General features: G+C 40.8%; 1 protein-coding gene across 1 annotated transcript in view; it reads right to left on the bottom strand.

Annotated features, from left to right (window-relative positions):
• The window catches only part of EFNB2 (ephrin B2), a 39,828-nt gene extending 14,871 nt beyond the window's left edge, over window positions 1-24,957 (bottom strand). The window contains 2 exon segments of the mRNA NM_001305196.1: window positions 3,128-3,411; window positions 24,836-24,957. Of these exon segments, the coding sequence (NP_001292125.1) occupies window positions 3,128-3,411; window positions 24,836-24,957 (406 nt within the window).
• Window positions 24,958-25,944: the final 987 nt, after the last annotated feature.

Raw genomic sequence — 25,944 nt, 5'->3', positions numbered from 1 at the left:
TTTACAGCAGATCTTGTTCATTTCAATTGGAGAAGAGCCACACTAACAAGAGATCCTATATTAGATGTATACGTCCACCCATAAAAAGGTTGGAAACTGGAGACTTCCATTATTAGCCAGAACAACAACAACAACAACAACAAAGGCAGTCTTTAGAGAAGAAAGAAATTAAAATTCAAAGAAAAGTTACTTTCTTGTTAAGCTCAGACAGCAGGACCAGACCCCACATCTCTGGGCTCAGTGCTCCTGGAATCAGTTCATCTAGGAATTACCCAGCACCAGGTTCAGTCCATTGGCAATTTGGATTGTTCCCTACCAGAGTCAATGAAGCACTGTTCCAGACTATCATTTTTCTTTTTCCTCCCTACAGAAAGAAACCAGCACACAATAATGATGATTTTCATACTAAAACTCTTAGTTGTGAAGATACTAAGTAAACACTAAGATTTGTAATTAAGCACATGTAGTAGCCATTGCAGCAACTCAAAAACACCAGTACTGTTAACTGTCTCAAAGCGAATCCATGATTTGAAGTGTTAAAAAAAAATACTTGTAACTTTGAGTGTTTTTCATCATGCTACTTAGTATAATTACTATTTTAAGTAGAATGTGACTCTGTGTGTGCATGAAAGAGAGAGATTGAAATTGTTCGATGTGGAAAGTAGTCACTTTTTAAACACTCAAATGTTTTGGTGCCTTGGGATTCTTGAAGAAGCAAAGAAAGAAAGTCAACATTAACTATTTAAACTATTTTAAAATTCATTCTTCTCATTATTCATTTCCTTTTCAGGGTAAGCTGTACATCAATGAGCTTTGCTGTAGGGTGGGTGAGAAGTTGGCACTTGCATTCTCCCAAGTATCGGAAATGCCTTCCTGTGTCTGTGGGGCGGTGGCGGACGTCTTTGAGCTCTCTGTGGAGTCTCCTGGACTTGCCAGCTGACTTCTGAGCTCTGGGACTGCCACCCAGCCCTGTGACAATAACCCAACCAGCAGCATTCAAACAGCCTCTCACTGTTTCTAACTGGAAACCCTCAACTCTATTTCATGAAAGATTCTTTTATCCCAGGCTTCCACATGCTTTTGCACTGTAAATCATAACTCTAAAGAGAGTTCTTGAGGTCAGTGGAGCTCAGCTACCTACTAATGAACCTAATAACAAGTTTTTAGACAAAGAAAAATAAGAATGCCGTTATTGTGTAGATTAATATTACAATTACATATTAAATTGTGCTTCTAAATACAAACCTATTATGTATTAATAACAAGTCATTCATTATTAAATGCCCACTTCATTAAACAAAAAGACATTGCTAAACAATATGTTTATTTGCATTTCCTGCATATCAGGACTAGAGGATAAATCTATGTTTGCTGAAATCCCACTTGCACTCAGTGAGAACTCAGAATTTAAAAAGCCGTCTGCATGAAGTCATAAACTATAAAATTAGAGGAGAGAATCTGGGTCTGCTGGCTGACCTGCATGGTAGAGCCAATCGGTGGACTTGGGCCGCACGTGCAGGTCTACTGACATTACACTTGACACTGAACGTGTGATACTCCAGGGCATCCACTCCTCAGGTCCCCCGACCCCACGTTCTTTCCTTCTTCCACCCTACTTAATGAATTCACATGAGGTCACTTTCAGTTCCCTATAAGTGGCACACTAAACGTTAATGTTCTTTGTAAACAGTCTTACTTGAAAAGTCTTAAAAAAAAAAATACTGGTAGGCTTCCAAAAGCTTAAGGTTTCCATTTATTTTACCTAATCATTATTTTCTATTTTCAAAGATTTCTTTATTATTTTGCACATTTTGCATCCATCTGCTTGTTTCATCCCTCGGAATGCTTTTATTTTCATTTTATGATACTTACTTTTTAAAGATATAATTTACTACTTTCCCTTTTTCTTTGTTACTGATTCTTGCTAATCCATACTCTGTATATCAAGTTTCTTTAAAAATAGGTTTCAGTCTCTGTGGCATTTCGGGTTCATAGCAAAGGACAACGAGATAATTAGACGGCTTTGACCACCTCTGTTTTAATTACTAACGTAGTAAAAAATAGTATGTAATTGAGCACTAAATCAGTGTTCAGTGAATTATTGATTCTGTGTTCTAGAGAGCAGCTGTTAGGTTGAGAAAGCCAGAGTTTCAATCTGGTCACCAAAAGATGGGAGGGCATAGCCAATGGACAGTAGTTCAGCATTTCCTAAAGAACTGAAGTCCATGGTAAGATGTGAGTGGAGACTCCGACTCAGGAATGAACAAAAATTAAACCAAAGAAATTAAGAAAAAGAATACTTCATTGCTTGAGTGATGTGAATGGCTGTCGGTCACTCAGACTGCACCCTGACAAAACACTGGCTCTGGAACCACCCTGGCCTTGTGCTAGGTCATGATTTGCACTTAGTAGGCACGCCAAGGGGTGCATCATTTGACTTGACAGCCTCAGGAGTGAATAGCAGCTCAGATATGACCAAAAGATACACAGTATCTATTCCTGAAATAATGTGTCAAACTATATAGACTTTTAAAAAAGTAATTCATTGAGCAAATCCAAGTTTTGCCTTATTCTTCTAAATCTGGTTTTGACATGCCCATGTGTAATTGTTTGCCTGTAACCCCCATCCTTCAAACCTATGAGCTCCACCTCACTGGTACCTTCATGAGGAAAGGGTAACGATACACCATCTTGTTACTGTTGAATTCCTAGCACATAGGTACAATTTCTGGCACAGAGTAAATGCTAAATGAATGACTGAATGGATAGACGGATGAATGGATGAAGAGAAAAGTCACAGCATAAGATTTACCCATCAATATCTTACCAATGGTTGTTAAAAATGGCTTTATCAGTAGAGATGCTGACTATATTCATACATAACCATTTATTTCAATACTATAATGACTCTAGGAGGCTTTTTCTCTTTAGTATTTATATTTAATGAGTACTGTTAGTACAGGGTCTCACATTCAATTACAGTTTCTTCAAAAAACAGAGGATCATTTTCAGCAAAGATTCTCACCATTTATTTGCCAAAATAACAATTTTAAGGAAGCAAAAATTGATACAAACCTATTTAGCTTATCCTAATTTCTATATAATAAATGAATAGGATTATACTTACATATAATGTAATAATCTTTGTTCTTCTGAAATTCTAGACCCCAGAGGTTAGGGCTGAATTCTTGAAACTTGATAGTGAATTTTACATCTTGGTCTGGTCTGGCACAGTTGAGGAGAGGGGTATTTTCCGTCTTAATAGAGCATCTGTCTGCTTGGTCTTTATCAACCATATAAACTTTATAATATTCATACTGGCCAACAGTTTTAGAGTCCACTTTGGGGCAAATAATATCCAATTTGTCTCCTATCTGTGGGTATAGTACCAGTCCTTGTCCAGGTAGAAATCTAAAAGCATAAACAAAACAAAACAAAACGCTGAGTTGATAAAAGTTAACAGTATTAATAATTGCAATATAGCTAGACGATGTCAATAATTCCAAACTACAATTTTATAGATCCACACTTTTATTTACCAAAAGTATCTTAGGTCAGATCAGCATGGAAAAAACGTAGTTAGGAATTAACCTTTAAAGAAAAAAGAAAGATCCACTCTCCTTAGCCTGCGCAATAGGATCAGTCGACCTGCTGACATTTTTTTACCACCTCCTCGCTCGTAATATTTCAGTACTCCTTTGTGTAACTTTACAATAACTCTTCCTCCATGGTGAGTCAGACATTCCCACCTGTTTGTTATTTTTTAACCATTGGCAGCTTTCGTTTACTGGGCATGCCGCAGAAAGATGGCATGGATGCCAGAGAACAGCGGGTGCACTAATACTGTGTTGTCCTGTTAGTTTCCATTGGCTGTTGATGTTAATTAACAGACAAGTTTCATCAAGAATGTTTCAAATTACTTATCATAATTAGTCAGTCACTGATCAAACAATGGGTTTTTTATTACACCGAACAAAAGAAATGTCTTACAAACCCATAAAAGATAACTAGAAATAATTAGTTGTAGTATTGATTCAGTTGCAGGATGAAGAGTTCCTGACTTGCAAGGACAGCAACTCTTGTCCTTGCTCCACAAACCTTTTTCCTCCATCCCTTGAGATGTATTTGCTCCAATTAATTCTTAGAAGCAAATCTTTAGAACTAAGACTACTGATACAATATCCCCTTAATGCTTACAGCTAAAAGCTTCTCCCCTCCCTTTTCTCCTTTTTGCTAGCCATGCTGCTGAAAGATCTTTCTTAATGGGGAGTTTCTCTGAGAAACTGAAACAAGAGCTTCCTAATGAACATCCTTCTACAAGTGCTAACACTAACAACACACTTAGAAATCCCAGCTCGTTCTTCCATAAGCAGCCAAGCCTGCAGGCTCATTAAAATATTAAAGCCCAAGAACAAAGCATCATGTCTGAATTCTTGCAATCCAACCCTCTATTTAACCAGGGAAGCCCACAGCCATGACAATTAATGGGTCATAATTCATTGAGAGAAAGCCAGAACGATGGGACACCCCCAATTTCAAATTCATACTGAGGGAACAGGTTATGATTTATGCTAATGAATGGCATTAATTTTCTGAAAAGTGAATGAGGTTGGTTATGAAGCATCACAGAACAGAAATTACATTATAGATTTATATTAAAAACCAATTCTCTATGGCAGGAAAAATGCACGTTGCAGGCTGGTGTGTCATCTTCCTTGGAAATACGTTATTTTACAATCCCAAAGAGAGAGTAGTCTTTTATTTTTTTATTGAGCTCCTTTAGCAAGGACATATGACATTTCTTCATTCAGAGAGAGGCAGGGTGAGGGGAGAGAGAGAAAAGGGAGGGAGGGAGGGAAAAAGGAAAGAAGGAAGGAAGAAAGAAGGGGAAGGGAAGGAAGGGAGTATCACCACTTAGTAAGAGCCTCTCTCTGACCTTCTTGGCCATTTCTTGGCCAGTTTCCTCAGGAGACACTTTGGAAATTCAACTCCAGGGCTGAAGAACTCCCCGGGTATTTCCTCCATCTCCTGAGTGCCAGTGCAGTCTTTCTAAGCAATCCCATCTTCTTCATGGCTAAAACACACCCTGAGTTCTGGTGGAGGGACTGAAGGACTGAACCAGAATGCCTGTGGATGAAGCTTTTTAGTCTTTACCCCTGTGTCCCACAGTGATTCCAATGTGTTCCTGTGGTTAAAAAGTTGGGTCAGGATGCCTGGCAATTAGTATAAATGAAATATGGTGAGCATGATATTGCTCACCTTTCTGACACATCCTTTTTCTCATGTTTTATTTCACTGCATCTAAGAACCAAAGGCCAATTCCTGCCCGACTCCAAACATTTTCTATCCTAAATCTGCTCCTCGGTAACTGGCACAGAATGGTCACATGTTAGCTGTTGTTGGAAGTGCTCTTAAATCACAACCAGCCAGTGTCTGCAGCCTGGATGTCTGTACCTGTCTCCTGTCAGAGCTCTGGCCTTCACACCCATCAACTTTTACCATGGTCCAGTTCCCCAGGGGCTTGTACAGGCTTCAGAGATTAGGATCCATAGCAGACAGATGGACCCATTTTCTTGTCCATCCAGTCCATTTTTTTTAAGAAAACACATCGGATCACCTCCCCCACCCCCACCAAGCCATACATCATCTCTGCACACTTTAGAACTCCCCCATGTCATGCCCTGTGGCTGAAGTCTGGCTCCCAAGATCCCATTTCCTTTGTGAGATGGGTTTTCTTCCTGCTTAACCAGACTCACCGGAGATTCCCTCCCCACCCATGTAACTCCTCATGACTCCCTCTTCACTCACTAGTGCTGAGTTACAGCGTTACTGAGGTGGTGATGAAGTGAGGCCCAGAACATATGACACATGGGCAGGTGTGGCTATAAGGATCTCCAGTTTTAGACCATATTTTCAGAAGGCACAAATCACATAAAAAAGCAATAATAGTCAGTGATGGGGGAGCAATGTACGGGGAGGTATAACCCATGGGATGGCTTATCAAAATGGAAGAGAAGGAGAGGAACCTCAAATTTCATTAAGCATATTTTATATGCTCATGAAAAAGCAAATCCCAATAAAACCTATTGTTCCTAACGCTTTGAAAAGAGTCAGTTCACTCTATAGACTACATTGTGGCAAAAGTAAGGCCAGAATCTGATCCTTTTCCCTAAATGGTAATTGTTTCAAGAGTTTTTTTAAATTATTAAAATACAAAAAGATCCCAATACTTGAGTGCTTTAATTTTTAAGCATAGATAGATGTTATGTACATAAACCAGTCAGCATGTCAGTGATTTGAATCGATGAGATTGCGGTTTCTCAGAGGACAAAGGGTGGGGTCAGGCGCTGAGTCCGAATTGTAGATTCTTCACCCTTGTTACCACGATGTGCGGTTAAGCCCCAGAAGGCTTTTTGCCTCTCAGGAACACTCGCAGTTTCTAAGGCAACATGGGAGCAAACAAAAGTAACATGTGTATAACAACGAAAGCAACACATTTTGTGCCAGACTCTGGGTGACAAAAAAGTAGAAGATCCTGATTATCCAGGAATGTACAATCTAGCTCCCTGAGGGCAGGGAGTTCTCATGTATGTCTGATTCAATACTGAATGCCCAAGGGCTGACATGGCAGCACCTCAATAAATAACGTATTAGTTGAAAAAAAAATATATGAAAGAACAAATGGAAGCCAAGACATACACAAATAAATATAAGTCTAAAAATTAAGTGTCACAAACTATTTGCAGATTACAGGCATGGAAGGAATTCTGAAGATAGGGCCACCTGGAGTTGGGACAGGGGTGTGCTGACAGCAGAGATGAGATTTCCAAGAGACATCAAACCAAGCACAATGTTGTTTCTGGAGAACAAGGAGCAGTGCAGATAGAGTTTCGGACCCGTTCTCTTTGGAAGGATTTATGAGTATCAGCAGTCTTTGACAATCCTTTTCTGTTAAAAATGTAAGGCAATTAACCACCTCCAGAACGACTAACAACAAAAACGCTGCTGGCTTTTGAGCACTTACTCTTTGCTAAACTCTGATCAAAGCACCTTACTCACATTGTCTTCATTTAAACACTGCACACGTACCTAACACGCAAAACAGATGAAGGCACACCTGTGCCAAACATGAAACACAACAGGAAAAGCCCTCTTTCTCTACACACTTTTCAGTTCTCGCTGTATTACATTAAAGAATAAATCTGGTTTGTGAAATTTATTTTTCTCTAAATTGAGCTTTTCATAGGTAAGCCATGAAGTTAAGGAAAATCACAAGAAATTCAAAGGCAATATATACACCGACTTATGAACATCACAGAGTCTAACTCCATGCTAAGCACCTGAGACCACAGCTCACATAGGCAGCCATCTGGTATCCCTATCTTTCCCCAGGAGGCCAAGAACCAAAAGAAACTGACTGACTACATGAATTTGTGTTTTAAATGTAATATTACAGATAGACTCCAGACAATTTATGAGAATTGCAGAATTTACGTGAAAAGAAATAGGGTGACTTTCTTAATAATAACATTTTCGAATGGAAAACAATGCGTCCCATATGTTAAGATCAAGTCAGTAACTACAGAGTTCTATTTTTGAAGCTGGGTTATTTATATTTGGATACCTCAAGGTTGCTTAGAGATGTATTACATCAGACTATACACATCACACCTACACCCCAAATATTTTGTAACATTCAATAATAAATTTATTGTATGTTGACCAAGGAAGTGTTCAAAAAAAAAAAAAAAGAACAGTAGTAGTGACAACTTTCTAATTTTATTACTAAATTGGCTATCTATAGTGGATGTCAAATACAGATTTCTTTTTGTGTGACGAGATAATGTTCACCTTGTAACCAAAAGGAACACTGAGGGAAAAGCCCATAGTTACAAACCATACCACACAGGTGAGGTTGTTGTTATTAAATTAATTCCCAAACAAAAAGTGGTTAGAGGTGTTACTTAATGAAGCCCATTGGTTTTTAACATAAAGCAAAAACCAAAGAAGTGCTTCATGTCCCATACAGGAGAGAGAACACTGTCAGGGCATTTTCCTCTCTGAGCCTAACTACTCCAGGTCATAGTCACCTTGGTGCCTTTCTGAGTGGGGGAAGCTGAATTTTTCTCCTCGTCAGGAGAACTGGGGCTCAGGACTACTTTCTGGACATTGGTATTGTGGCTTTGTGCTTCTCACTGGAGAATCTTCTTGGGATATTATTAGAGTGGGGTATGCTGAGTGGAAATAGTGTGTTTCTTCGCAATGAATCACTCTCAAGCAAGACAGCAGATATGATGACTTTGAATGAAGTACAGAGATGGTATAATGAGGAATAAAATGGAAACCCTAAGTAGGGTTAACTTGCCTGAAATTAAATGATCAGATATGTTTTTATCTTCTGATTATCTATGGAACTTCATCCAAGTTTGTAAAAGTTACTCTGCAAACTAGACTCTAATACTTCCATGAGAGATACTTTGAATCAATCTAATAACTTAAATCAGACATTAATATTTAATAATCTAAATTAGATCTCTAATAAACTTGACATTTCAACTTCATAGTCATCGTTGTAGAAACTATTTTTATAATATAGCTTTTATGTGACACGATATTCCTTAACGTTTTAATCCACACTAGGAACCAGTGCTTGTTTAAAATAGTAGCATAATGCATTTAAAGTACAAACCGGCCACTTAAGAGTTCAGCGATCATGACACGCAATTTTCTTTGATAGACCAGAACCTCACACGTTGTGATCTCAAGTCTGAATTCTTCTACTGACCAGTAGTGCATTACCAGGTCTCGTAGGGTAAATCACATGATTGCCTGACTGACTCCTGAACCTGTCCCAAAGGAACAAGAGGATCCATGGGAAGCCAGTTAGCTGAAATGCTTAGGGATAACTGTGTAGTGGAATTGTAATTGCCCTCACCAATCCCATCCCCATGGACGTCCCTTTTCCCTGCTTCTCTTTTCTTCCCTATCCACTCCTGCATTTGCCCCTGACCATAACACATGCATCTCAGGACAAACATCCAATGACTTCCTTCGCTTTTCTTCAAGGTTGCCCAAAATATGCAGGTTAACCTAGAAGAACAGCCAAATCGCTTAGTAGCCTCTCGATGCTGATATAGTCTATGAAAATATACATGAAATACAAAAGACCTGGCTCTCCCGAGGAAAGCATTTACGTGGAGGTAAATGACTGAATATGCCAAACTACCAAGTAAAGAAGGGCAAATCAATATGTTGTCACCAAATGCAAAAATATCAAGCTGATATAATAAAAGAGATCAGAATAAAAAGATATAGACAGGAATGACCAGTTTCTGTGTCTAAGCAAAATACTAGGTTAAGCAAATCCCCTCCAACCACACATGACAACAGTGGTTCTAATATAAAAAGTGTCAACTCAGATTCAGAGCAATTTCTATTTACTATTATGCACATAAAAATCTATTTAAAGGTCTAATACACAGCAGGTATCATCCACCTGAGACTAGGACCATGGTGCCACAGTAAAAGGACCAACACAAATCCTGCCAGTATGCAGACTAAGGGGACAAGAGATCTACACATGATGGTCTTCTATCTTTAGAGCAAATTGCCAGAAAAGTCATAAGTAAATAAATATTACTTTTTTTCATGGAGAATTGCTTTTATTTTTTCTTTCATTTCAAAATTACATCATTAGAGTATATGATTATTATGAGTACATGGCTAATTTCAGTGGAGAATATGCGCATACACACAATATGTGGTATGTTATTCTGCTTATTTTGCTGATGACACAGAAAACATACACAGATGATCAAACGCTGGGTCTTTACCTGGGACTACTTTAGGCTACTGGATGGTGGACTTAGGATGATTTTTAGCTTTCCGTGTTTTTCAGAATTCTCTGCAATAAACACTAAATGACTTTGTGATAGATTGGAAAATTATTTTTTTGTACAGTTTCAAAAAGCTATATCATATTCTTGAGCAAATTTCATAACTTTGGCTTTAAAAATAAGCATTTAGAATATTTAAAGCCTATAGACTTTTTAACGTTTTGATGCAGTTCCTTAGAGAGCAACTAAATAAAGTTATTACAGCCTGAATAGTGGTATATTTAACAAATCAGTTCTTAAGTCCATGAAAGCTGTAGTAATGACTTGTATGCAATATACAACTAGTTCATTAAAATACATGAAAAATATAGGCTAGATAGTTTATACATTATCACTATAGGCTAGATAGTTTATACGTTATCACTAACTGTACAAATCTGGGAAATGGCTAACATTTTAGGGAATCTAAACCGCGGCTTTAGAAACAGGTTTACCTTAGCAGCTGGTACACCAAAAATCTTATCACGTCATAAAATAGATTTATACATAAGTTAAAGTTCTGCATTAAGTACACTCTGAGCTTGTATTTTGGAAAATATGCACTGTTTCAAAAAAATGCTTTAATTTTCATTTTTATTAAATGTCAAAGGCTGCAGGGAAGAAGAGCAGTCAGTTTATCAATTGGTTTAGTCTGAAATTCTGAGTGAGAAAAATCACTCTGCTGCTTTGCTGTAACTGGCTAGTCTTTCCAGTTACCTTCTGAAAAAAGATGCATATTGCTCTGGATATGCACAAACCCTTGACCCATAACTTCACCGTGTATTTGGGCCTTCCACATCTATGTGGAGCTAGAATAGCATTAACACAGAAGCCCAAGATTCCTTTCAGAAATGCTCTGCGAGTTTGGGAATATAAATACTCTGGATGAACGACAAATTCATGTGTGTGTGAATTTGATGGCACATTGCATAAACAGGCAGGATATTCAGTTTTGCATTACTTTCGTCTAATGTTAGATTGCTGCTATAGCTTAATAAGAAATTTTCTAAATACCCCAAACAGAAGAGTTTGTTATAAAATAAATAAATAAAAGCAGGGCCCAAAAAAGACTTAGGCTATATCGGCCATAAGAAATACTTGGGGAAAAAAAACTTCCTTTTTTGTGGATAGCACTTTACTGCCCCCTTTTGCACTCTTACATCAGAACAAGTTTCTGCACAAACATATTCTGAAAACAGAGAGATAATGGGGTGTAGCTATAGGGTGTCAGGTTTATACAGAATTAGATTACCAGATACCACTGCTTGAAGTAACAAGTAATTACCTTAAAACTTCAAGTGAGTGCACCACTATCTTCTCAGGGGCTTTAAACCACCAAGAAATAAGGTAGTAATTGGAGGTTTTAATTGACATTTTCTGCTTTAATTCGAATGGGTATGTGTGCTGGAACAATTGCCTGTTTTCACAGGTGCCCCGTCTTTCACACTTTTCTAAAACAAATATTATGTGCAACATGAACCTGATTTATTCAAGGGAAAGAAAAGGGGCATAAAAGCAGGCTATACAATTTGGGACCATTAAATGTTATAAATCTGATAACTAAGAGGAGGGGTGTGCATTTCAAACTTCACACTAATGACAAGCAAAATCTTTTCAAGAAAAGGAAAGCGGAGAAACACAGAAATTTAAATGCACTGTGAACCTACAGGCGCACAAACCAGTTTAGCAACTCTTCAAGGTGAGGTGCGACAAACAGCATTTGTGCCTCTTCATCTCTGCATACACTTGAGGAAAGTATTAAACTAGTCTAAAAAAGTTTTGTTTATAAAATTCTAACCTGCAGTGACAGAGCTAGAGGGTCTCATTCGTGGCCCAGTGACCTTAACTTGCATTCTACGGTGTGTGTCTGATGTGTATACTTTTATTTAAACGCAATCAATTTCCCTCTGTCATTCTACAATTACCATACAAGTCAAAATAATATTAAATTTCGCAGCCTGTGATGCTGCACAATTGAATGAAAACTGACTCCTTTTGATGTTAATCTTGTTTTTTTATTTGTGATACAATGCTCAAAACACTGGTAGCTAAAGAAAAGTTAATTTTTAAATGCTCAAACGTAGTATTCTCATAGTTTAAACTTTCTTTGAAGAAAATTACACAAGTAATTATTTAATTTTTATCTATACTACGATTTTCACTGTAATAAAAACCTGGAATTCACAGAACCACCTATAGCGAGCTAAGGCCGGAAAAGTTATTTATTGATCTAAATACGCCTCTCAAAACTCTCTGAAAAAGAAAACCATGCCATGACCTTTACAGTCACGTAAAGCAAAATTGGAGGACTTGAACAGTAAGACTGGGATGCTGTGACGTACAGTGGGAAAGTGAACAGGGAGTGAATCACTAAGGACAACCTTTGTCATACTGGCTTGACCACGCTGGCTCCATTATCGAAACAAGTATTTCACAACCCTCAGAGGCAAGAGACAGCGCAAGTTTCTTTCCCAACTGTAATTTGTTTGCACCTGTACGGTCTTGTTTCAAACTATGCTTTTAGTAGTCTATAAAGGAAGGTGGAACTCTCGTTATTTATAGGTGAGACACCAAGGGAAAAAAATCACTTTCATATAGAAATTTAAAGGGCATTTCTAGCTGGCTCTCTGTTGTTTTAGATATGAGTGTGGAGATCTATTTGATCATCTACCTGAGCGGGAAAATCACAGAGATGAAAGGCACACGTAAATCACACAAGGAATGGATTGGCATTTTAACAACTCAAAGAAATGGAATTAAGATCTTAGTGCATTGCAATATCACAACCTAGAGTTTGGGAGAATCTTTTCTACCAACCCCTCCCATCCCTTTCATTCCCATCATCACTTTTTTTTTTTTTTAATTTCAAAGAACTTTGCGTACTTAGAAAAACAATTCACTCATGTTTTATGGGTGAATGAAACTTTGGTGGGGCAAACAGCCCTGAAAGAAAAGGTTGTGCACACCAAGGGGGACCAGTGCTTGCACTTGAAGCTGAAGCGTGACTCTAGGACTGAGCCTGCAGTGTTTCTCCTGGACCTCAGCCCCCGTCCCCCACTCATTACACAGAATGAGTGGTCAACAGCTATCTGTGTAAAGAAAGAATGAATACTTTAATAAGTAAGGTTTAAGAAGAGACAAAATTATTTTAGTTCTCTCTTGATGTAAGAGGAGATTCTTCTTGTCAGCCAAGCATAGTAAGTCTAGCAACACAATTTATAAGGCTGCGTGTAATCGCTTTACAACCTCCTAAAGGGCTGCCTCCTGGACACTTCCACCTTCCAGGGCTCCACAGCAGGGTCAGAGATAGGGCTATGGTGGACGTATGACAAGGGACATTTTCCTGCACCTTTCATAGTTTCTTGGCAACAGCCCAGAGAGTAGGACAAAAAGAGAGGAAAGAAAAATGCAGCAGGCTACTCAATAGCCAGGTCTGTACTGCTAAAGTGTAAAATGAGTAAAAGATTGGATTACTGACTTTCTTTCAGATCACCCCAAAACTGTGTATGTTATAAAAATGTGAATGGCATGCCCTTGGAACTTTGTGGACAATATATTTATTTCCTGTTCAGTCACCACAAGCAGACTGGAATTACCTTGACCAAAAAAACAAAAGCCCATCAAAAGTTAAAATAGTCTAAATTATTCAAACAGGTTGCTACTGAACAAAACTGAAGGAAACTGGACAAGGAGAAGATAAGAGGATGCCCTGGGGCCCTCTAAAAGGAATACAGATCTGGTAGTTTGAGACCTCCTGCTGGCTGCCAGGTCTATAGCTATAAGCAGATGACAAGCCCCAGGGAAAAGCCACGGCTGAGAAGCTCACTCAGGAGTCAAGAGAACCCCGGTCCCACCAATACTTGCTGCCCAGCTTCCTGAAACAAACTGCTCCAAGCTTGCAGAACATCAAAAGCCAGATGGGCTATACTGAGTGAATCCACAGGCAAGGAGCCAGAATCCCAGTTTGCTGTAGAAATAGGCCTGGACTTGATTTGAGTCTTCTCAGCTCTGACAAGCTGGAAGCTGGCACACGTCCCAAAATCCAAAATAAAATGGCATTTAATTGTGACTAGACTCTAAAAAAGATGTCATACTATCTCCTTAGCTTGACACGCGCTTAGCATCTAACCAAATGTAACTCTCCTCAAAAATGTGACTTTTTCTCCTAGCAAAGAAATGACCATATTTAAAATTTTAAAAGGAAAATGTTAACAGTCAAAAGAATAATACTCAATGAGTGCATTAATATTACATACTTTCATTACTGTCTAGTCACCATTGGGTTGAACCTTGTTCTATCAAAGATTCAAAGGATCCATTTAGAATTGTACGCCCATCAGAGGAAAGGCTATAAATCAAGATGGACAAAGGAAGAATTATACCTCAAACTTTTTTTATCCACCTTGTATGTAATGCTTTGAGAAAACATATGCTTAATACACAATTTTTAATTATTCCACACAGCAGCATAAGGAAGAAAGGCAGAGGATTAGAAGGGATCCGGGAACCAGAGTAATCAGGTTCGACGCAGACTGTAACACTTACTAGCTATAGGACTTTGGGCAAGATAATTAACCAATCTGTGCCTCAGTTTCCCCATTGATAATATGGGGATCATAAAAGTACCATCCTCACATGGTTACTATGAAGGTTGAATGAGTCCGTATTTGTCAAGCAGTTAAAACAGCAGCTGGCACATAGTACTATATGCAATTGTTTTTAAATAAAACATACCATGTCCTCCAGGAGGGTCGTTTTCTAAATAACAAATATCATATAATATTAAAGCAAAAAATGTTACATTGCCCATCCTTACAGGTTAAATTCATGTATTTATTCACAGCCCAATTTCATAGTGTACTTGTAGTAGAATATACAAAGTGAATTCGGCCCAGGCAATAGGGGTAGGAAGTAGAAAAGAGTATCTAATTTGGTAGTAGAAAGGAAATAAAGTACTTTATATAGCAGAAAAGTCCTAAAGAATGAATAGAAGTCTGGCAGCTAAACAAGCTACAATATAACATCAGAGACTTTGAAAGGTGAAAAAAAAAAGTGCCATGTTATAATCTTTATTAATGTTTTAATTTTATTTATTCAACATTTGCGTGTGGAAGGCAAATTGAATCAAGAGCCAGGCACACAGTAGATATTCACCTACTTTTAAATAACAGTAGTTGACATTCACTGGTTTGTTGTGCAAAGCACAGCGCTAAACTCCTTAAATCTTGACCACAATTTTATTACTCCTTTACTCAGTATTGTTAGATTATTTTCCCCATTTTATAGACCAGACAACTGAGGAACACAGACGATAAGGCTCCCAAAGTTACGCAGCTAAAAAATAACTAAACTGGGGTTGGACTCATACAGCCAGATTCCAAAGTATGTACTCTCAACTAAACTAAAATAGCACTTGCCTGGCTGTCTTTGCTAAATCGAATTGCCTGACCTTTCCATTATCAACACAGGCATTTTGAAATAGGGTACTGCTAATTTTCATATTAATAAGGTAGCTTGAAATCGCTGGGTTAGCTATCCCACAGGGTTGATTTTTTTTTCATTTATGGGATCTGTCTTTCAGCTATGCTCAGATGAAATAATGTAGATGCTTACAGATATACACTTTATAGACACACTAGCCTTAGCTAAAACGTTATTACCTTGACTTGTGTACTGTGTTCTTTATTTCAGAAATCTACATGACTCTGCTTAGAGATGCCTGTTGTCTCTCCAGACTCAGTTTCCTCTCCCCTGGGCTGTTTTTCTGAATACTATTCTCTTCTTCTGCGTTCCCACTGCACATAGTTCCCATACACCACACCACCGAATGCTTTTGCTTCCAATAGGATTCCCTCTACTTCCATTAGAATTTAAAAGTTTTGAGGGTAGAAATTGTTCTTTGTGTTCTCAGAGCCTAGTAATAGGCCTCACAGTTCGTAAATGCTTGTTAAATAAATCAGTGAATTATCCACTAACAATGATCTAGATGATCCCCTGTGGCCTTAAGAATGGGGGCATGCAACAATGAGTTAAGGACCTCAGATTTCTTTGAGATCCCAAAAACAGTCTTTAAGAGGATGATGACCTAATGTTGAATTGTTTTCGATAAAAGGTGAATTATGGCAAAGGTTCTCAAGGTGTGGTCTCAGACCAGCATTAGCATCAATTGAGAGCTGGTTAGAAATGTAAATTTCAAGTCCCACCCAGACCTCAGGAATCCGGAACTCTGGGGGTGGGCCTGGCAATCCTGTTTTAACAAGCCCTCCAGGTGAGTCTGATGCCCTAACATTCTAGAGCCACTGGTCAAAAGGTAGATCCTCAGTAGCAGGTGATTTTGTTAACGCACAACATGGGCAGCCAGAAATATATATCTGGATTGTGTCTGTTCATTCAACTACTATTCACTGGATGTCAATGACAACTAGTAGGTAGAGACTGATAAAATGAAACAATTCTTGTCCGTACCTTTTAGGGATAGGAAAGGTGGTGAAGGGGATTAAGATTTGCATGTGAATCATGACAGTGCAGTGTATAATGATCTTCCTATGCCTTAGGTATTTAACTGAAGTGCTGTGGGTTTACAGAGAAAACATTTAAAGAAATTATGTTTGATCTACTATGTCATAAAGAGAGGACACTCATCTAGGGTAAATTGAAATTTATGGATAGTCCATTATAATGAAGATCCATTTTCCCATAGACAAAAGGGGAATCAGGGCTTAAGAGCGCTTGCTTTTACCTAAAATATCCCCAAAATATAGTTCTGGTAGTTAAGTAAAAACTGACATTTTCTAATTTCTTCTGTAGGTAGATACATTTTGAGCTGGCCTTGAACATAATTGCCTTGGCCTTACTCACTCAGGCAGCTGCGATTCGGGGCAAATGTTTTCAGGCCACAGCTTAACTGGTGGAAAAAGCAAGGACTCAGATTCAGAAGCATTTCATCAGGTGGTGGAACCACGCTGGGTCTCACCTTCCTGGGCTGAAACACAAGTGGCCACAAAGATACTGGAAGGGGGCATTTCAGACACTCTGGCTCTGCAGGTCAGAGATTCTGATATGCACAGAGGTTAGGTATCCTGCAGGGAGTGCGAACTGGGGAGCAACAGCAGAGTAGGCAGACATCAGGGAGTTTCGCACCCCCCCACATACCCCCGACCCCCACCGCAACGCACACCCCTACCTAACAAGTTGAAGCCTTAGGACTGTAATCACTCATTTTCCTCCTACATAAACACACTAACAAACTGGTTTCAAAAATGTGGGCAGCACTCATAATTACTCTGGGGTGATACAGGAGTAGTCCATACATGAAAAGTAGAGTAATGCCTCGGGGGCAATACGGACTTCACTAGCAAGTATAGGAAAAATGATACAAGGACTGTAGTCAAAATTGGATGCGACCAAACTTAAACGAGACAATGAACTGGATTGTTTAATGCTTTTATATAGAAAACATGAAGACTCTATAGTACTCGTGAAGTTTTCAGAGCAAGGCAGAGCACCAGTGTTTCTTTTACTGCGTTCTGAATGTCTACCTATCACTGGGTATAGTTAGAACGTTTATCTATTCATGCTTTAGAGAAAGGAAACAGCTAGCTATTAATACTTCACTATTGCGAATTTTTCTTCATATTTTGATTAGAGAGTTACTAAGAGCAGAAACAACTTGTTTTTCTTTAATGGAGCATTCTCCTATTCCATTTTCTATTTGAAACCAGCAAGTATATACTCATCTGTCACAAAATGCTGTGAACTAGAATTACATATTTGAATTTATACATGAAAAGAAAAATAAAGACCCACTGATCATTTTCTGCGGGAGCAAAAGAAATAGGTTTACCTGGCATTCAGTGTGCATGGAAAACATTTCATAATCGATCACCTATACTTTTTACTGGTTCACCAGATCCAACCATCCTTACCTTTAACACTTCTGAAATATGTTCACACAGGTAGATCGCGAAGCTAAATATTGGATGATGGTTAGTAAACAAGTGACAGGGTTTTCCTGCATCATTTCTTTAATCACTTTAACCCCATTCCTAATAGAAACCAGGAGGCCAGGGCAATTCAGCTTCTTCTTTTGTCATTTGCCTGCCATAAATATGCACCAGTCTGCATTTGAAAAGCTGAAGGAGGCTGCAAGCTTGCTGGACATTTATCATGCTCTGTTCCCTGTTAACAAGCAAATACTTTAGCTGAATGGGCCATTAGCAATCATTGTCAAATGTAGAATGCAAGGTGCTTGGATGTGACCAGCTTGTAAATTAGGGATGTCCCTTCTCTTTGATGAATCTAGACAAGTGCAATGGATCTTTTGATATAGAATACTGAATTAAGTTAGAAAAGGAGATAAAGTAGCAGACATTGGATATGACAGATTTATGTGCAATAATTTTTAAAATGTGTTTAATCTATGAAAGCTACATAATAACCAGAAAAATAGTCAATAAATGCAATAAACCTACAGCCCAAAACAGGTGGTTGAGTCAACTGAGAATTAGGAATAAAAATCAATGAAATGGGTCTGAAATAGACGATTCAAGATTAACGAAGATCTTCAGACACTCACAGAATGTTAGTCTAGAAAGGTCCCATGTTGCTGTTAAGAAAACAGCACCGAATCCCCTTGAGCCAGCCACTCCATCAAGAAAGACACTTGGGGTGTTTGTAACTTTCAGCATTGTCAATGTCTTAAGAGTTCAGACTCTCTTAAAGAAATGGGGAAACTTTTCTTAAACACCAAATAGGAGGCAATAAAGCAAATATTTCCTTTCTGGCTTGATCCGATTGTGGGTGTCACTCTGCATGTAACCCAATCATGGCTTCAATGGCTTATTTTGCTTAATGACTAAAATGGAAAGTGTGGAAGGCAAAAACAAAAGTACAGCTTTATTTAGAAAGTTGTTCAGTACAGGGGGCAATAAGATTCAACATCATTTTTGTTTGTTTTAAACTTTAAGGCTGGTTGTGCTAACATTTTTATAATCCTTTTGTTTACACGAAGGACGCCTATTCTATTCAATTCAAAGGTTAAGACTCACATTCATGAGTAAAATATCATCTAGATAGAGCCCACTGGTTTGGGCATACTGATTACTGCTGACTAGAATGAAACCTAAATTCTCTCTTTTACACACACACACACACACACACACACACACATTTTTTTTCCCCAGAGTGAGAATGACAAAACTCCGAGTAGAGCTATCTGGCTGAGGGAAAGGAACAATACATAATGTTTACCTTTTCTCCTACTCTGTGTGAGATGGCTCGGCTCTGAAAGATGGCTGAAATCAAAAGGTCTCTGTTTTCTTTTCAGATAACTCCAGCCGTACCTATCCCTTCTGGTCTCTGTTCCTTCCCAGCGTGTTCCTGCCTGAAGCCCAAATAGATTAAGGCAGGGACCGCCAAGTGCAGTTAATCCTACAGAATGGCTGCCGCTGTTAGGCCAGGAGTTAAAAAGGAAAATCTTGCAGGCCTTAACAACTGCAGTGATCTGAAGTTTTAATCAGACCCAATCTCAATCTCTAAAAAAGGCAGTCAATGAAATCTACCTTTGCCATATTATCCGCCACCAATGAGCAAGAACTGAGCAGCTTTTCTTTCCTGCTTTAACCATCCCAGGCCACAAGTAGGGCTTTCATACTTTCTAATCCGAGTTTCCAAGTCTGTGTGGTTCTCACATAATAGCCAACAGCCTGGAGCAAGGGCCTCCATTTCTACACCCTTTTCAGAGACGTGTCATTTCTAACATCAAGCTAATCTATATGTTGCCATGGCTTCACCCTTTATCTGCCTTTACATCTTATGAACTGCATGGATTTACCACATTATTTTTATCTGAAAGACAGAAAATGGTGGTTTTATTGCCATACAATCAGATTACTGCTTCTAGTTTCTCTATGCCTTTTTACCATACTTCAATCAAAAGGGATCAGTTTCTTTATACTCTGCCCTTGATTTACATTACATCTGTAAAGACCTAGTCTGGGTTGTAATCCCCTTATTAACTATGACCAGGGTTGATTTGCCTAAAAATAAAAGCAAATTGTGTCAGACCCTTTCACTTTGTTTTTGATTCGGAACTACAAAATGGATTACTAAAGAAATCTTCAGAGTTCACACGGCTAGTATAGTACTGAATTTAAAATGAGAATTAAACAAGTTAAACAGGGGAGCCATGTCAACGGTTTACATTTTCCATCATGGGAGAAGGGCTGAATTGCTTATGTCTTTGTATTCTTTGGCTTTAGAGAGACAATGGAGCCACAGGAGTTTTTCCAAGCTGTTCGGAACACTGTCCCATTTGCTATCCTTCCTTCTTTGCTTTTCTTATATTCCTCTCCCAGCCCCATTCTAATTCCTATCCTAAAAAAGGTGGTGGGGGGAGCTCTTCCCTGAAAGAGCTAATTCCTAACTAGAAGCGTATAGTTCTATGGGTTCTGCATATTTTAATCAAAATATTTTAAACAGTTGAACACTCCTATTTAAGGCTCTACTCCTCTACACAAAGGGTGAGCTCATAAGCAAATCTATGTAGATGTATGATAAGTGACCTGAAAAACGGGCTCTGTATGTCAGCAGCAAATGAAGGCAGAGGTTAGGCAGACAGGAGTACCATTTTAATTATTATTTTTCTTAGAAGAGTGCTTCTTTTGGTCTAATTTGCAATGTTAGAGTTTAAGAATAAAGTTTTCATAAATATTAAAGAAATAACCTTAATTTTTTTTTTCTTGGTGTGGATCCAGAGTCTGTATTTCCTACCCCCTGCCACTCTCATTCGTATGACGCACCACTGCAGTCATGCTGAGATCTCAAATTGTTTCCTATTAGGAGAATGCACTGGGAAACCTTGCTCTAAGGTAGGTGTCATACTCAACTGGGAGCTACCTGGAGCATTTCAGTGAAGGGTAAGGTAGCAAAGATTTAAATTGCTCCACTTGCAATGTCAGTCTGAAGGTGATTATTGTGCTGATCCACCAACCACAGGATTTATCTAAGTAAATTTACATTTATGAGGTTTTATGATAATTACTCAAAATATATCCATTATTCTTTAGCTGACTCTCTATGAAGAAACCATTCCAATCTGTAGATTTTTTTTTTTCCTTTTGTTTTAGCCAATTTTAAGATGATGGCTAATTCACCTGTCCTCGTACTTTAGCCTAGGAGTCAGAAACATTTAGGAATGTTGAAGTCATTTGCATTTCTTTGCATCGGTTGGCAAGTGTCAACAGCTATGCTTTGTGAAAGATTTAGAACCAAGTGCTTAACAAATCATCTTAACCTCCAGCTCCCATTTCTGAGGCTTGAAGCTGTAATTGCTAAGGTTAAAAAGTGCAGTCCCTAGACACACGATTCCCAAATAAATTCTCTTCTCGTCTGAAAGAAGACTACCAAGCATGTTGTGAGATATCGCTTTAGCTTCGTCTTTGTGCTCTCTCTGGCTCAGTTGTCCTGTGGAACAACGACAGTCCATTACCTACAGTTTATCATCCTGACAAAATGTGAGGAATGTGGATGTGAAAGCACTAACAATTCCACCCCTGGTGCTTTGTGCTTTTTTCTCTCTATATTAAAACCGACAAGATTAACCCAAACGCAAACTGTGGAGCATAGTTCAAGGGGCTATTCAATCAGTGCTGAATGTGCATTTGTTTACCTACAAAAATAAGAACTTCAGACACAATGAGAGGCAGGCTGGCATATATATGGTACTGAATGGACTGTTTAAACAGTACTATCCATTGTAGTTTATTTTATCAATCTCTGACAGGTCCGTATTTATTCAGAGCCTGACTGTGGTAGAGCCCATGTATTATAGGTTATCTGGATGTTATCCAGCCATTCTTTTGTATCAAGTCAATCAATATCAGGAATTCAGTATTATGTAGGGGAAAAAATGACATGGGAAAAGTATAATGCTTTGTTAACTAAGTAGTATGCGATGTACAGGGAATATCACCCCTAGACCTAAGAAATTAATGCTCAACCAAAATTTTCAATAAAGTCTGTAATTCATTATAGAATATCGTACCGATACACACTTGCTCACTCTAAAATGAGATCAATATTTTATAAAAGAGCCAACTATTTTATTTTGGCAAAAACATCATACTTGGAAAAAAGTGTTCTACTGAAATGTTAATTAGAAATGAAAGTCAGGCTTTGCTATTCTCTCCTGAGGTTAAGTAAATAAATAAAACTGCTTAAACAGCCTAAACGGCTACCATTGACCCAACTCTACCAGAGCCTATGGATGCAATGTGAATAATCTAACGGGGCTAATATTTCAGGATACAGAACTTCTTTTGATTACTGCATAAACTCTCAGAGAAGGGGGCAGCAGACAGTGTGATTAAAGTAGTTAGGGAGACAGTGAATTTACAAAAGATTTTCTGGACTCTGTATCCAAACAGCTGCTGCATGCTCCCTATGTCGGCCACCTGCTAAAAAAAGCTGACCCCTGAATGAAACAAATCTAATTACTGATGGTTGCTTCATTACAAATGAATTGTTCCCCAGTTCATATGAACTGATGTGAAACTTCAGTGCATTTGATTACCTTCCTGTCACATCACATTTACTGACAAACTTTTCCATGGAAATAAATATGCAACTTCCCCAAATAAAGTGACCCCCCTTGGCATGAGGGGTTTTTATTCATTTCTCCAGAAAGAAATCTTTCTGATCTCAAGCTAGCATTCAGCTACATACTTTGTTAAAGTAGACCTTTTCCAGAGACAAATACCCAGTCCTCCAGGCAAGCCATTATCATGAGAACTATTAAAGAGATTCTACTCTTGAGCATGGGGACAATCATGCCAACAGCAACATCGGCAGTGCAGGGAGCCAGGGTTCTTTCTCCAAAATGCAGGCCTCCAGCAGGTCTCTAAATCTGTGGCCACAGGTAGGAAAAACTGACTAATCCTAATCATTAAGATGGCGAGAAAATATCAGCCACCCCTCCCCCATACACACGTTAGGAATAGAAGATATTAATGTCTAAACCTTAAATTGAAATAATTATTGCTCTACCTTGTTTTCCAAGTAGGTATTTCTAATGCTCTCCCCGGATACACACAAACTAGTAGTTAACACAGATATATATATATAAAGCCGAACTCTGGAGGGGTTAATGGTAATTTCTTAGATTTAAATATAAATGTTAAATCCTGATGGGGAAAAAAATTTGCCCCGAAGACAGTCCATCAGTGAAAGTGCAAAGTGGAGCGGAGCAGGCAGCCTGGGGAAAAAGGTAAAGGCTGGCGCCGTGAGCATTGCGCATGGAAGAGTGACCTCTGTAGGCACAAAGAAAGCACTGGCCGGCCTCATTCCGGCTCCCCCAGTCCCGCTCCCCGCCGGCCTCGCTAGGACACAGGCTACTGCGAGCAGGTCCGAGCCCGGCGCTTTCTGGCACCACCTGGTGCCTCACGATTTGGTATCGGTGTAAAGATGTCACTGCCACTATTTTCTCAGCAAAAATAGTATCTTACATTAGGAATAAAAAAGACGTCCATACAAGATCAAGCTACATAAAAGAAGGCTATTTAAAGTAACTTTTAAAATTTGAGCCGTGTTCTTAAGTGCCATCCAGCATCATGCATGAATTTGTTTGATCCGATTAACAGCTATGACGTTTTTTACTCCCGTAATAGGAAATTCTTGGTTAACTCTTGGTGAATTTGAAAATTGACCACTTTTAAAGGAGTAGATATGTCTTTAATTAAGATGTGATTTCCAAATCAATCCCTCATCTCCTTACTCCTAAATCCATGGCCAACTTGCTTAACTTCAATTAGGCCATTGATTTTGCTTCTGATCTCAAACGCTTATTCCAGGAACCAGCCAAGGTCTCCTTATTTTCCCCCCAAGTTCCCCAAGGCTAAAATTCCAGGATTCTGTAAAATATTTTTGGCTGTGATTCAAAATGCATCCCAAGAATGAGGTAATATGTAATACCGAGTTTACAGACGACTAATTACGAGTTCTTTAGGGATAGTTATCGCCTTTTCTAAATTCTGTATGTACTTTGGTAGCTCACACTGAAAGTTAATCTCCACAAGGCCTGGCTTTCTCCCGGCTGCGCCGTTTGATAAAAGCAAGTGGGATCTAAGGATTCCGCTCCTGCCTATACTCCCCAAGAGCGAAGGTTTCAGCTGTGTCGACTGGACAGGGCCTTAAGCTTTTTTGCAGAAAGCGTCCTTGAAATCAAAAGTCAGCTATCGAGACCTCACAGAGTACCTACTGGTTTAGAAACGAAGCGATAGGCCAACGGGCATAGGGTTCTCCAGGAGATCCCTAAGGCCAGTCTCCTGAGCCGGGAGGAGAGGGCCGATCCCGGAGTTCTACGGTGGAGCTGGCGAGCTCCACGCACACCCTCAGGCAGGAGGCGCGCCGCCGAGGAGCGCGGGCTCTGGGGCGTTATGGGCGGCCCAGAGACCATAGGCGTCCTTCTCCGGATGCGCCCACTGCCCCGGGCCTGTCGCTCCCGCCCACCCGCGTGCCGGGACTGCGCTCCGGCGCTCCTCTGGGGAGCAGCATCCCACCTCTCTCCTGAGCCCGCCAACTCCTGCGTGCCCGCCAGCCCTGTTTGTGGCCGTCCTCTCCGTCCTAGAAAAGAAGTGAGGGTCAGGTATCGCCATCGGACACCTTTGCGGACGTGGCTCCAGAGCCGCCAGTGGCTTTTTAGCGCCTGGGAGCTTATGGGGGAAGGAAGGCGAGGAGGGCGCTCCTCAGGGCTGGCGTTCCGGCTGGAAAGCCGAGCAAAGAGACTCCACCAAGTGATACGTGGTGCGGACTGGGAACTGGGGACAGGGGGAGGGTGAGTAGAGGGGAGAATCGAGGTTCCAGAAACAGGCTCTGGAGGCTCCGCGGCCCGACCCTTCCTCCTGCAGGGACCGCGAGGCGCGGCAGACCGCGGGGTGGCGAGGGGGATCGCGGGTGCCACTTACTTGGAGTTCGAGGAATTCCAATAGATGGGCTCTAAAACTATCGATCTGGAAATCGCAGTTCTGCATAAAACCATCAAAACTCCCCAGCAGTACTTCCACACGGAGTCCCTCCTCGCGGCCATTGCCAAGCCGCTCCCAGCTCCGCGCACACCGGGCGGCGGAGGGACGGGGGGCGGGCCGGGAGCCCCAATCCTCCAGACAGAAAAGGGGAAGATCGTAGGCAGCTCTGGGGCGCGCCGAGCAGCTCCAGCGGTCGCCAAGGCCGGGAGTGCTCCCCTCGGGGCCCTCAGGGCGAGAGGTGAGAGCGCACACGCGGGGCGCGGCGGTGAGGCGGGCTTGGGGCTCCGGGGCGCCGCGCCGGACCCAGTTCGAACCGCCGGCTCCCGTGCGGCTCCAGCGTGCCGGGAGCGGGGCAGCAGGGAGGGCGCGTGGCCGGGACACAAAGGCAGAGAAACGACTGGGCGCGGGAAGCGGGCGCTGCGTTCCGAGCTGGGCTGCCTCGCACTATAGATCCAGGGGGGCGGGCAGCGGCCCCAGCGCGCGAGTGCCGCGTCGGCGCGGTTCCATGTCCCGGAGCGCTGAGAAGCGAGAGGTGTCTTGGTGCGCGCGGGAGCCTCCTCAGTCCTCTAGGCTCCTAGCCTGCAGAGCAGGCAGGAGGGGCTAGGTCCCAGGCGCGGGCGCCGGACGCGCGCGGGCCTTTGTGTGCGTGGAGGGCGCCGGGACCCGCTCTGCGCGCGGTTCCTCGATCCCGCCGGCGCCGCTGTCCCTGCCGAGGAGAGTCAGCTCTGTCGGCGTGCTGTCAGAGCACTATAAACGCGGGGCCCCGCCCCGCACAACTCAGCCCATTGGCTCGCCGTGCAGCAGCCGCGTGCTGGTTGGGCAACTGGCCCATCCGTCATCCGCCCCCGTCCGACATTGGGCACCGAGAGGCGGTGCGCCGGCTGACAGGTGAGCCCCGCCCCCGGCCCTGGGCGGTGGCGCGAGCGGAACACAGGAGAGTCCGCGAAGGAGAGGGGCCTGCGTGTGCTCGGTGTGGTCCTGTAGCGGCGGGGCAGAAACGCTGATAGAAGGGCCGCGGAGCAGGCAGCCTGGGGAAAAAGGTAAAGGCT

This window comes from Pteropus vampyrus, unplaced genomic scaffold, assembly GCF_000151845.1.
Source record: "Pteropus vampyrus isolate Shadow unplaced genomic scaffold, Pvam_2.0 Scaffold83, whole genome shotgun sequence".
Classification (NCBI taxonomy): domain Eukaryota; kingdom Metazoa; phylum Chordata; class Mammalia; order Chiroptera; family Pteropodidae; genus Pteropus; species Pteropus vampyrus.
This window is presented reverse-complemented; position numbering and strand designations above follow the sequence as displayed.